Source organism: Periplaneta americana, chromosome 16 (assembly GCF_040183065.1).
Source record: "Periplaneta americana isolate PAMFEO1 chromosome 16, P.americana_PAMFEO1_priV1, whole genome shotgun sequence".
Lineage (NCBI taxonomy): Eukaryota > Metazoa > Arthropoda > Insecta > Blattodea > Blattidae > Periplaneta > Periplaneta americana.
In genome coordinates, this window is record NC_091132.1 from 179,413,539 (window position 1) to 179,428,200 (window position 14,662).

The 14,662-nt window shown below is 34.8% G+C and overlaps 1 protein-coding gene across 1 annotated transcript; it reads right to left on the reverse strand.

Annotated features, from left to right (window-relative positions):
- Positions 1 to 3,051: 3,051 nt before the first annotated feature.
- LOC138692105 (zinc finger protein 235-like) lies at positions 3,052 to 14,305 on the reverse strand. Its single transcript, XM_069815055.1, has 5 exons — positions 14,295 to 14,305; positions 13,243 to 13,368; positions 11,759 to 11,896; positions 11,319 to 11,401; positions 3,052 to 7,651 (listed from the first exon to the last, which is right to left on the reverse strand). The coding sequence occupies exons 2-5, from the start codon at positions 13,306 to 13,308 to the stop codon at positions 6,643 to 6,645; spliced, it is 1,296 nt and encodes a 431-aa protein (XP_069671156.1). The 5' UTR covers positions 13,309 to 13,368; positions 14,295 to 14,305; the 3' UTR covers positions 3,052 to 6,642.
- Positions 14,306 to 14,662: the final 357 nt, after the last annotated feature.

Consider the following 14,662-nt stretch of genomic DNA (forward strand, 5'->3'; position numbering starts at 1 on the left):
TGACTAAAAGAGCGTTCGACGTCACAAGAAGTAACTGGTACATAATTCAATTTCACAATGTCTGCTGGGGATAAGTCCAAGTTAATCTTCACTGTTGATTCACCACTCATCACAGCAACAACCTTTTGTAGTTCTTCATATCCAGGGTTTTTTGAAAGTACAGTGTCCACCTTAGCTCTTACTGCATCTGCAACTTTACCTCTACCACGATTCAGTTGTTCCACAGTACTATTTATAATTTCAAAACTTTCAGATAGTGAAAGGTGCCTATTTTGGAGACTTTTGAGCGTTTTTATGATGCATGAAAATGTATGCTGAATGTGAGCTAAGTCATTCTTCACACTTATGTCACAGGTAACTGTTTTCGCAGTATCAATTGAGACTGCATCTTCAGAGTCCAATGCAAGGAGAACATTGTTAATAGAGTCTATATGTTCGGCATAATATTCAACTGCTTCTAGCCATGTACCCCATCTAGTTAAAATTGGCTTTGGTGGCAATGGAATTTCAGGGTACATTTCTTTCAACACGTTAACTCTACTGGGAGCTTTGAGAAATACTTTTTTCACTGATGAAATCAACAAATCTACTTTAGGGAAATTGTCTCTGACCACTTCTGCCACACGATGAAATGCATGCGCCACACAAGTAAAATGAGTCAATTTAGGATATACAACAGATAATGCTTGTCCAGCTTTGACCATATAAGGGGCAGCATCGCTAATAAAGAATAACACATTATCGTACATAATACCCTTTGGCCACAGGATACCCATAGCTTCGTTGAACAGTTTAACTATAGTTTTGTTATTGCACTTTTCTAGAACATCACAATGTAAAAGAATTCGTTCAGAATATTGTTCACTTAACAAACCGATAACTACATTACCAACAAGTCTACCTTCTTTGTCGGGAGTCTCATCAATGGAAACCCAAATTGAACTATCTTTAATTTCATCTCTTATCTTCTGTATTATCTCATCGTAGATGGATGGAGCATACGTCTTCCTAAGTGTTGACTCATCCGGGATTGTATGTTGAGTATATTTTTCAAGGAATTCCCTGAAGACCTTATTCTTTAGTTTGTAGAGAGGAATATCAGCAGAGATGAGAGAACGGCACAGGTCGATGTTAAACTCAGATCTTACATTCGATGTTGTTGGTTGTGTTAAAAACAATTGTCTCTGCTTGGAATTTAGTTGTTTGTTGGCCTGATGTTTACTAGTTGTAATGTGTTGTTGCACCAGGAACTTTTGTGTAGATGATACTGCACACTGACACAAATTACAAAATAATATTTTATTGTCAGTTGATAAACCATCTTCTTTAAATTCTGAAATGTAACTTGTTAGTTTTGATTTTAAATTGACTGAATGACGTACTTTTGGCATATTTACCGTCTTTATAGTATGATTTACAAAACTGAACCTATGTGTACTCTGACTGGCATTTAACTGTTGAGCTGCACAACTGAAGTCTGTTAAAAATTTTAAATTAAATTAATACAGTTTTGTAACTTACTTTCCCATTGTTGATAGGACTGCTAATTTTCAAATAACTCTGATGTTAAAGGGATTACTGAACATGTGTTTAAATCTCTATTGTTGAAATGTATTTTTAAAAGTTAATGGAATTTTGTTTTGTTTTATTGTTAAACCTAATATAATATGGACTGTTTTATATGAAATATGGAAAATATATGGAAATTAACGAAAATATGTACTAAACTCTAAAATATGGAAAAATATGGAAAATAAAAGTAGGATTTTTCAACCCTACACATTGTGAAACATAAAGATAATGCAAAATATAAATTATATTAGCTTTATAAGTAAATATGTATTTACATATAAATCCTTTCCCTGGTAATAACTTAATTTTAACCATTCTTTTCTACGTATTCAGTAAATGGCGTTTGGACCACTATGGTTCTGAACCCTTCAAATAACTTAAATTATATTATATAATATTACATATTATATTATATTATATTATATTACATTATATTATATCAGAAGTTACTGTAATAACATTATAGCATTATGTCCATCTAGAGAAACTACACTTTCAAATGGTGAAATAATAATTAATTATACAAATCGGTTAATTTAGCTTCTGATATTCCTTCATACAAACACAGAAACATTCTCTGTAGGCTATGTTTAATAGCTTTCGATTGCTGATGTCCGAGGCCCCTTATAGACGAAGTCATTTGTTCTTAATTCATTGCACCATCTTAGATGGCGTTATTTTAATTTTAAAACTCATTTATCTCATTAAATATCAGTCCTATCAAAATTTTGTCAAGAATAAAACTAATCGGAAATCATTTTTAAAGAAACTTTTGTTATATAACATTTTTCACAAAAATCAATAATAAGCGAGTTATTACAATTTATTTAATTCATGCCCCCTTATAACCCCCGTTTTAAATAAAGTATTTTGAATGCCATATAGCCTAAAGTCTAAGTTACAACGAACTTAATTTACGTTCCAATTTGCATCGAAATCCGTTCAGCCATTATCGTGTGAAAAGGTAACAAACGTACAGACAGACATACAAACAAAAATTTCAAAAAAAGCGATTTTCGGTTTCAGGGTTGTTAATTATATATGCTAGGACCAATTATTTTTGGAAAATCGAAAATTACCAGAAAAATTTCGGCTACAGATTTATTATTAGTATAGATATAGATTAACCATTTTATGAGTCAGTGGAAGCATACGAAACAACTGATATTTAAATACGCAACGGGCCAAGTAACACGGGAGTTGGAAATATTTCCAAATCGTATCAAAAGACATGGATAGGAACATCACTGTTTTCAGATATAATTAAGTGCTATTAGGAAGCAATGCTTTCAGGTTTAATGCCAGCGAATGTTTGTAGTATTTACAGAATCCTATTCACTATTATGTACCGGTATCGTGATTTTGTTGCAACATCAATGACAGTGTACATAAGGAATAAAATAAAAAAAGGCAAAGAAAGGAAAAGGTTTAATGAAGTCTGTCGGGGAAAAGAAGCGTGGTTCAATGAAAAAATACAAAAAATATTAATTTCGTTCAGATTTCAAGTAACAATTGCTAGTAACTAAGACACAATACCATAATGATTTCATTTAATACAGGATATTTTTCATATAAGAAATTTACCAAATCGTTAGTGACATTAAAAATAACTAATCAAGATCTACAGGGACATCACTTTATTTTTACCAACATTTTTAACATTAACCTGGCTATACTCGGAAACACTGTTACCCCCTTCCATTACAGGAGTTTGGTATTACTAGTGCAATATGTAAACAAATCATTTTACTAGCTAGAGAAGGAGAGAAAAGTAGTGTATCCATTTATGTTACAGGAATTTTCAGTTTGATCATTACTTTTACGGTATTTTATCAAAATACAGTAGAGTAGTAACATTTTTTTTTTCACAAACTCAACTCTTCAGGCGGTTTTATTCATTATACAGAGACATCATTTTATTTTTACTAACATTTCTAATATTAACCTGGCTATACCTTTGCTACCTCTTTCCACGACTGGAGTTCGATGATACTGGTGTAAAATACAAACAGATCACTTTACTAGGTATAGGAGGGAAGAAAAGTAGTTCATCCATTTACGTAAACTAGGAATTATCGCGATTTTGAGTTTGATCATTTTCATTAGGTTTTTGTTTAATCAAAATACAGTATAGTATTAACAATAAGCAGTTTTACTCATGAACTGAGCAATCCATTCGGTCATATTCATAATGCAGTGTATATTACAGTATACTGTCTACAGCACATTAGCGTAAAATTTAGAGAATGAAGTTAAATTGAAAAATAATCATAATATGGATATTTAAACACATTTTTTAAATGGTGGCCGTTCATTTCGATACAGGCTTCAATTCTTTTGTGCATATTATCGCACTATAGTCTATTATGCCTAATTCCAATACCAGTTTCGTCCTTCGTACTAGTAACTCATGTGAAAATAATTCTGTACTTAATATATAAAAGGTTACCTGACGTACTGTAAATTTAATCTTCACTTCTGCCCGACCCGAAAAGATAAAATTACTTAGATATGCTATCTACTTTCCATCCAAGTAGCTACGTCGGAGGGTCGTAGAAAGGAAGGAGGTCCTTTTGTTTAAGTTAATTTTAAACAGTTGTATAATATTACGCAGACGCCCAATTTCTAAGAGAAATTAGTTTTCAGAAAAGAGCTAAGACAGCTCAGCCATTAGCCTTTACAGAGAGGCGAGCAGAAGTAGGTGGGAAAATCGGGTTGAGACCTAGGCAAAGGGACAACAGTACCTGTACGAAAATATGATTCAATATTGAAAACGCTTTCGTCACTGAAAAACGCGAATATATTTATGGAACGTACTATACTCACTAACTCAGTACTGTTCAGTATCACCGTAAGGCACTTTGACTGCATACTCGGCCTTGGTTCTGTGTGGAGGACGATTGGAAGTTTACTAGTAGAAGGGGTTGGAGTGAAGTACATTCAAAAACTCAGGTACAATAAAAATTGAAGTAAAAATAAAATGATGTCCCTGTATAAAAAAGATAGGATGGTATTGTTCTTATCCTTCTACCTCACAGTTACTGATGAAGATGACCAAAAATATCTGGTTTCACAATAAAAGTAATAATTAACAAAAAACTGACCTTCCTAATGTTGGAAGTATCTATTTCATGTCAGTTCTATAACTTTAAAACTCCTTCTCAAGACACTCTTGCAACAAATGAACTTCAGATATCGAAAGCTCAGAATAACGAAGGATAAATCCGTAGAAATGATTTTCACAAGCATCGACGATTTTGAATATTGGACAAGGAGTGCTGTTTTCAAGAAGAAAGTGAATTTGAACAATATTTCCTTCTGCAGCGTTTAGTGAGCTGGAAAGGAAAGGGCTTGCGATATATGATGAATTACCCGAGTCATTATTTCAAATATGGCAGAATAATGCTGAGTTCACGAAAGCTTCATTTCTAGTAATTTATACTATTAAATAACTATAATCCAGTCACAGTTCAGCACTGATGTTCATCTCTCTGAACTGCTTTGGCTTCAAATTCACAAAAATGATCGTTGATTTAGAAAACAAACGAATGATAAAACAATATGGCTACAAAAATCGTGTATTCCGCAATTTCTCACAAATAACTGACGATACTGTAATTTATCGTGTTTTCATCCATTCTAACCTGCATACGAGAAACAAAGATAGACAGCAGTTACATTTAGAAGTCTTCTCGCCTGTGTGGAGTTTTTGATGCTTTGTTATACAGGGACATCACTTTATTTTTACCAACATTTTTAACATTAACCTGGCTATTCTCGGAAACACTGTTTCCCCCTTCCATTACAGGAGTTTGATGTTACTAGTGCAATATGTAAACAAATTATTTTACTAGGTATAGGAGGAGAGAAAAGTAGTTTATCCATTTATGTTGTAGGGAAATACGATATTACGATTTTCAGTTTGATCGTCACTTTTACGGAATTTATCAAAATACAGTAGAGTAGTAACATTTTTTTTTTCAAAAACTCAACTTTTCAGGCGGCTATGTTCGTTATGTAATGCCTACTTTATCTAGCATATTAATTATTGATGTTATCATACAATATAGAGAGTGCATTTAAATTGAGGGGGTCATAAGTAAAGGGCTGTAAGTGCACTTAAGTTACTTTTGAGAAAATGGGGTTTAAATATTTAAGCTTTCGTAAAATCGGTGAAATTTTTATTTAAATTTTAATGTGTGATGCGATTAAAATATCCCTTTGCCACTAAAATTTTAGATACTTTTGCTTACACTCGATGCACTTAACTCATGTTATTACAAATGCCACTAGCATTCCTTTGCTTCTAGCCACCTGAGTTCAAAAAAAGCTAATCTGAATTTTTAAACAAGTTGCTGAAAATGTTTGCCGTTCATTACAATGCAGGCTTCAATTCAGTACGCATATTATTAAAAACATTTTGAAGCATATTCTCTGAAATTGAATTTATCGTTTCTTGAATATAATTTTTTAGTACGATATTATTAATATAGGTTCTTTCTTCTATAGAAAACGCAATCATATTTATGAAACACACTATACACTGCAGTGTTTACTTCACTGCTTGAAGACTTCGAATGCTACAGCAGCCGTAAGTTTGTGTGTCCGACGGGAGCAAGGACATTAGTGAAGGGGTGAGAGTGAAGTACATTCAGAAATGCAGGTACAATAAAAATGCAAGTAAAAATAAAATGATGTCCCTGTATAACTCACATCCAAAAACACTTCCGATAGTAATCGCATTAGAAATATATCGCGATTGTGTACAGGTGTTGAAGGCTTTTCACGTTACTCATTGCAGAGAAAGACAATAATAATACATTTGAGAGGTTCCTCGTCTGTGTGCAGGAGTTTGTTTTTCAGGACACTCGAATGAAAAAAAGCACATCTCGTTCGACGGTTTTTCCGCCTCTGTGCATGCATGCGTCGCCTCTTTAGGGTAGATTTCAAGAAATACCGGATTTCAAAGGTTTCTCACCACTATAAACGAATTCATGACCTCTTACGTCATTCGAATGCAGGATTCCAGGCTTTTTAGGTATCTGGTATCTGAGCTCGATTACCACATACTCAGCATTTCAGAGGTTTCTCACCTGTGTCCGGGTGCTCATGTCTTTTCGGGAAAATAGATTTTGGGAAACAAAACATTCGCCGTATTTGAAACGTTTCTCGCATGACATTGGAAGGTTTCGAACTAATGTGCACGAATTTATGCCGTCTAAGATTACTCGATACCGAGAAACCCTTACCACAAACTTCACATTTGAAAGGTTTCTCATCAATGTGCAAGAGTTTATGCCTTCTAAGGCTACTCACCACAGAGAAACGCTTACCACAAACATCACATTTGAAAGGTTTCTCACCTGTGTGAAGCTGCTGATGCCTTCCAAGACTACTCGCCTGTGAGAAATACTTACCACAAACTTCACATTTGAAAGGTTTCTCACCCTTGTGCACAAGTTTGTGCCTTCTAACATTAAGTGCCACCGAAAAATACTTCCCACAAAGATCACATTTGAAAGGTTTCTCGCCTGTGTGAACGCGTTGATGGCTTGTTAGATTACTCGACTGCGAAAAAAACTTACCGCAAACATCACATTTGAAAGGTTTCTCACATGTGTGCAGGCGTTCATGACGTCTTAGATCAAACAACACCCAGAAGCACTTACCACAAACATCACATTTGAAAGGTTTCTCGCTTGTGTGCCGGGCTTCATGTCTTCTCAGACTACTCGACTGCGAAAAACACTTACCACAAACATCACATCTGAGAGGTTCGTCTCCTGTGTGCAGGAGTTCATGCCTTTTTACACTAGAAGACTTCGAAAAACTTCTGCCACAAATATCGCATTTGTAAGCATTCTTGACTACACTCCCACGTAAATGCGTCGTCGATTTTGTCGGCTTGGGGAGACACTCTGTAGACATTTCGAATTGCATTTGCTTCTTATCTTCATGAGATCGGGTATGTTTTCCTGAGGAATCTGAATTCTTGGGAATCTCGCACACAGTCTCGTTCTCTTTCTGGGCAATACCGTCGAATTCTAATGATACAGACCTCTCTATGGTAGCTGCAATCCTGACGAAAATATACTATCAGTCAATAGAATAGTCCCAACAAATATACATTAAAGTAATGAACTTCAAACCTGAACGACCCTATTTCATCAGAAGGAACGTTACCATTAGAGATACAATGCTATAAATAAATTATGAGTTATGTCGGAAATATCGAAATTGTCTCAACATTCTAGTCTTGATCTACACAACAAATGTCTTGTGGAAAATACCATGTTTGCCAACTCTTAGTTGGTTGGCCTTTCTATTGAGATATCTGTTTAAAGTCGCCTGCCAGTTAGGGTTACTTTGGACACAATGTTTTAAAAACTCTGTATTATTCTATATATAATTAAACGTAAGGAATTAATGTTTTCATGTTCGTAAAAGCAACTAAAATTATGTTTTCATGGTAGAGTTACATTCTCTAATAAAACAATTGTATATATATTATAAGTATTATCATTTATAGAAGAGTATCCTACAATGAAAAATCATTTACCTTTCCTTTATTGTTTCTGGACATGAATGTGCTAGTTTGTGCGATTGCTTCCCAATTTTTGGATTTCAGTGGTGTATACCTTCTGTTGCGGTTTATTGTTATGCTATATAAAGCGTTACAGTCTTACTAATAAACCGTGAATAGTTTTTATACTAGACTTACGCAGAGTTGAGACAGAAAACATTACTAATAAACCATGCATAAGCGATGGATGTATAAACAGCCTGTAACTATACAATGGGAATTGCTTTGCAGTAGTTATATACACGAAACCCCTTGTTTAAGCGTTGTATATAGAGAAAAAATGGCCGCCCCTCTAACAGCTGTTCGTATCGACTGTCATTTTATGATGATGGATGCCTTGTAACCACAGAAGAACACACCAAAGAGCACAGAATAAGAAGAATAATATTGCTGTACCTTGTACTCTTTGACCAAAATATAGTGTGGTAATCGATTAGAGCCAGTTGTACTATAGATATTTCACACTCCACAGTAGAGCACTCTACCGGATGCAATAGAGAACCTCAGATATTCTATTACTTTTCGTAACGAAGTAATGACGAAAGTATGACGTAGCTATGTAACAGTTATACTGTTATACACGACGTATGTAGTGATTATTAGTAAGAAATTTACACACGACGTATAAACGAGCTACTCATTGTATAAGTATAAGACAGTTAAACATCTGTATATAGAATTTTTATTAGTAAGACTGTTAGTATATAGATCATTTTCTCACTTTCAAATTAGGTTAATTTTTCCACTGTTGCCATGCAGTACAATATGTGTAGCTAAAAACCATCAAACTCCGAAATTATTTCCAAAGAATGTATGAAGTTACCAAAATATATGCTGAATGAAATTTTTCATCAGACGCACGCAGTGAAAGTGCTTAAATTGGGCGACAATTCTTTGAAGAATATTCCGCTAATGTTTTTACGTGACTGAAAACATTTAAGCAATTTTCTCTCCACCGTTTCTACAATTTTCGCTCTAGAATTTTTTGTAAGTTATTTTATGACACTTTATCAACATCTTAGGTCATTTAGCGTCTGAATGAGATGAAAGTGATAATGAATCCGAATGTTATCCAGCACTTGCTCATATTGAGTTAAGGGATAATAATAATAAAAAAAACACAGATAAACAGATAACTTGCTCCAACCGGGAATCGAGCCCAGGTCACCTGGTTTCTCGCCCAGATGTGCTAACCGTTACGTCAGAGGTGTGGACTCGCTCTAGATGTAAGTGGAATTATGGCAGTTCTATGTTGAGATGAGTTTTCGTGCTCATTAACACGCACATTTGCAGTCTTGCATTCAATGAACCCGGAATTTGAAAAGTGAGGCATGTTTTCACCGACTGGCCTACCAGGAGCTAAAATCACTGTGAATGTGCCTTTTTATATCGTTGTCTCTTCGTTTTGACATTTCGATTTTATATTGTCCTGCTCTTCGATAATTCCTTCACTAGACTGTATTGGCGAAACATTAGTTTAGGATAGTTTCGAATGTTATGGACGTCGGTTCTACAAAGTATGTTGCTATTTTTGAGAGCCATAGTGAAAATATGAAGTAATGTTTGGTAGTTTTGCAAATTTCTTTTCTTTCCTTCTCTTTCAACTCGCTGCTATCCTTTTTTAAGAACCTGGCCCCACTTAATTTTTGTTTTTCACTCTTTTTCAATCAAGGAACGACCACTCATATAAATTGAGGGAAAGAAGGCAGAGGACGGACACTGGAAAGTTTTCTTTTCTCAATCGTACTATCAGGGACTGGAATGCTTTACCTGCAGACTTACTAAAGGCTTTACCAACAACCAAAAATGTATTTAAAAATAGGTTTAAGGACCTTACTAATAGACAGTAATTATACACAGTATTTAAAGGGTGTAAATGATAATTGTTATTGAAGTGTTGTATCAGTGAAGAATTATGTTGTGTCAGTGAAGTGTGTTGTATCAGTGAAGAAGTATGTCGTGTCAGTCAAGTGTGCTGTGTAAGTGAAACGTGTTCCTGTCAGTGAAGCTTTATAGTTTATAGTGGCAGTGCATAGTATTTGAACAGTGGAATGTTTTTGAAGTGTTAGTGAAATCAGGATAGAATCAGTGAAATGTGTCGTAGTTCCAGTGCAGTGAGTGAGTTGACAGCGAAATGAGTGTAATGTTGAAAGGTACTTGTGCAGATATGAACATATACTCGTGGGTTTTAGTTCGATGTTAGTTTTAAGATACAAATTAGAATATTTCAAATGTTATTTTAAGTGATCGTTTCATGTTGTTGTTGTTGTTATTATTATTATTATTATTATTATTATTATTATTATTATTAGTATTAATTATTAGTATTATTATTAATTGTACTTTTAATTAATAAGTTTATTATTGTCATTATTGAGCGTAATTAGTTACCACTGCCACCGGGTATATACCCACTGCAGTGTGAATAAATACATACATACAATATTAAAACGTCCTCAAATAGAGAATATAACTGTGTATTATGAAAACTGTGCAACACGCATGAACTGTGAATGTACATCGTTACATTGCACAAAGATATTCACCATTACTTAAGAATTAAATTACTGACTGCTAGCAATGGATTGGAAGTTTTGAATGTCGGCAATTTTTTATTCCACAATAACACACGAAATATGAGAATGAAGTAAATCGATTACTTATACACGTTTCATTGATACATTTCCATATTGCTCTATTTAATATGGTTTAAATATTTTGATCAATTTTTTAAAGTAATAGAGAAGAATAAACAGAAGGACATGTAACAGAAATGTTCTATTATTAATACCAATAACTATGACAAAACACTACACCAAGGTCCGTGATAACAGCTGTTCGACAGCGAAATCTAGACACCCTGCACTACACAACAATGCAGACACCTCACCAGGTTTGAGCTAGCAGTAAGCATGTTTCGGAAACTGATTGAAGGCAAAAAGCTTTCCCTGGTTATTAGGCCTACATAGTGGAATACGATAATAATTTGTCTATACACTGGAAAACAAATGCACACGCCAAGCGCATCCCTGCACGTACACGCACGCTATCTGTTGGCCTAGTTCAGAGATACAGCCCTTCTGAAGGTGCTTTTGGAACAATTAATGAAAAGGAAGTTTCAAATGCAATGAACTCTCTACATAAACTCGCACACCACACTCACCATTCCGTGAAAATCTCGTTGTCCTCTGCTGTTCCTTCCACCCTTGGCTCCTCATTCACTGTGTCCAAGTCTCTCTGCTCTTCCTAACACAGAGCAAACAAAACTCAAAGATAGCACAATTTACATTAACAAAAGTGCATGGATTCTATATGCCACAGAAGTGCATATAAGTCCTATTAGGCCAGTAGGAGTTTAGTTAACAGATGACTATTCTTGGGGCAGATATTTCATGGGGTAATTCTTTCCCTTATAGAACAGAGTTTTTCAACCTCTTTCCACTAATTCATCAACTCCTGTTGCTTTCCCATTCTTCATTTCCACCTATAATAAAACTGAATGAACTTCACTGACAGAAAAAAGGAAGTAAAATATACAATACTTTAATGTATGCTGTATGTATCTGGATGAATCAGAACATGCATTCTTTGTTCTCCACTCACCTCAGGTTCGCGTTTCGCCATAGGAAACCAAATTGGCACCGGATCTTCCTCAAATTTGATCTCAGATGTGAGATCTTGGCTCTGGTCCTCATATTCCTCCTTTATATCAGTCACATGCTGATCCGAAAAATTACGATCCTGCAGAACAAAGACACATCTTAAATGAGCAATTTATTACGCGATGTTACAAGACAATTTCTAACTTTACTGGTTGCTCTCTATGTGTCCGTATGTCACAACCTGATCACAACACAGAGCATGTGTTTTACATTATGAGGAATAAGGCCAGGATTCATATGCAAATGCATATTTTAATGCAAAAAAGTTTGTTTTACATGTTATTAACGTCTGTGATGATGAATACGCAATGTTAACTGTTCACAATTTTTTTAATATTTCGGCCATTACACCATATAAGATATTACTGTGCATTATATTGTAGTGCATCTTCAACAATGTGTTAGATTAACAATAAACAATATAAACACTGGATTGTTGCCTCTGTTGCGAGCACATAATATTTTTCGGGTGGCTATACCCAATGGCTAGAAATTCCTTGTGTATGATGGGAAACTGTGGAAAAACCATCATAGCCTACTTTTGTTCCATTGAACTGTTGCAAAAAAGGAAATATTCCCAAATACTAGGAGTATTTTGTTTGGTACCAACAAGTACTCAAACATTATACCATTGAGCTACCACACAGTTCGACAAGAAGTTCTTGGCAATGCCCTTTCGACAAGTATGAGTGGGGACCATTGTGGGACATGGAAATTATTCACTGTCAAATTCGAGAATTGTACCACAATCTAAATTAGAAACAGACTACGGCACAACAGGATTATATTCCGTTTAGAGGCGTAAGAGAGAAATCAATAAGCAGAATCATAAAGTTAGTTTAATGCAAAATTTTTGTATACGCTGTACTGTATTGGTAAGGCCGTCATATTTGCTTTCCATGAGTGTACTTTAACAATTTCGCATATGGTAATTCCTCACATATTACACTTCTCTTATATAATTGGTTGCCAGGAAACGTTAATAGTGGGGAAAATGAACCCAGATCGATTTTGTCTTCCAATGGAGCTAAGTTTTATATCTACGGCCACGTTGTATCATACATACTGCTGTCAGTAGACAATAGAAGAATCTGGAATGAAATTCAAACCAAAACAAAAAAACAAACCCTTATTATTTAGAGGGAAATCATAGAGAGCATTGCAGCATTAGAAAAAAAAATGCATTCCAACCTTACCTCATTTCAAGAGTAGTTCAAACAAATTAACTTCCTGGAAGTCGCAAACACATAATATGAGTACTTATAAATATCTGCAGTTTTGAATATGATTTCAATTTTGGCTGGTTACACTCTGCTTCCATATAGTCAATACCTGGTTTATTATTCGTAGCATTTGTATCACAGGTAAGAAAGATTCAATGTTTAATTAACGGGAAGTAGACAATAAAGATAGGCGGTCACTTACTGAAAATAATGCGTTCGAATTTTTAATATAGTGTCGCTGACTTGTCCGCATTTCCGAATGAATCATCAAATTCTATTGTAATTTACCGCTAGAGCACATAATTTCATTGCAGTGTTTGAACTGAACCTGAAAATAAAATGAATATCTCTGTAAATTAAATAAATTATGAAAGACATATCTAGTTAATGGAGTATTTTCCGAATCTCATCTCACATTTCTTTCTCTGTACAACGTTGCTATAATTCTAATTTCTCAAATTAAAAAGCTCTTCATACTGTAGGACCTAATCAGATAAGCTTCGCGGCATCCATTTCATTATATCTTCGATATTATCGCTATTGAAGGTCTTGCAGTCGATATATTTGTCATGACATTCTCTATTTCGATCTGGACCATACAGATATCTATTTAGAATTCTCTGGTCAGAATTCTGAAGGGAATGCGGTCATATGAACAGAGGCGATATGGCCAAGTGGGTGATTATCCATTTAAAATAATGCAAAGAATAAAAATCCGAACGTGCCATACGGATCCATTATCGTAAGTGGAGCTTCCGTTAACAGTAGCAGGATGGCTGAACTTAGCTAGCATGCGTACAAACACAAATACAATATTCAACTAAAAAAACGCACGCACACACACACAAACATAGAAAATGTAGAATTTAATCGGAACATGTACATATTATGAAATGTTCTGAACATTCTATAATAGCCGCTGTATTAGGTAGTGTAATTTAAGAAAATGTTAACAGATAGGCCAATTCTTGAAGTAATGGCGCCTTAAGTACAACATATTACCAAACACACAGTGGAATTTGTAGCTTGGCTACCATTAAGAGGAAGTGTAACAAGCAATTTTGCTTTCAAATTTAAAACAAAAAGTGAGATAACAGTTCAACATTAGACTTCTCCGCAACAAGACGTAACCTGTAATAGCAAATAGTGATGATACTTTTCCTGTCTCTAGGCCAAAGAGTAATGTACAAGCCAATCAAAATATACCATAATGACTGGAAGAAGAATACAGTGTATTCCTTGAGCTCCACTCACCTCAGGTTCATCTTTCACAACAGGGAAAGAAACTGGCTCCGGGTTTTCCTCAAATTTCACATCAGATGTGAAATCATGGCTCTGGTCAACATATTCCATCTTTACACCAGTCATATGCTCATCCAAAAGATTCCGTTCCTGCAGTAAAATGAGACATCTTAATTGGGCACTTTGGGATTAGTGTAACCAAAGGAAGGCGGACAGCAAAAATGGGCTCATTATTAAATAATTTTGAGTACATGCAAGGCATATCAAAAGCCTGAACTAGCCTCATCTGTCATGGATTCGTATATGCAAGAGATACCAAATCCTAAACTAACCTACCCAGTCACTCATTCGTATATGCAAATCATAAACAAAGCCTAAAC

What these genes read in the sequence shown, in the direction of transcription:
- LOC138692105 (XM_069815055.1), bottom strand. Translation starts at nt 13,308, where the DNA reads ATGATTCATTCGGAAATGCGGACAAGTCAGCGACACTATATTAAAAAT. An exon ending in TGGCGAAACGCGAACCTGAG is followed by an intron (nt 11,402 to 11,758) that starts GTGAGTGGAGAA and finishes GCTCTGTGTTAG; the next exon opens with GAAGAGCAGAGAGACTTGGA. An exon ending in AACGAGATTTTCACGGAATG is followed by an intron (nt 7,652 to 11,318) that starts GTGAGTGTGGTG and finishes TATTTTCGTCAG; the next exon opens with GATTGCAGCTACCATAGAGA.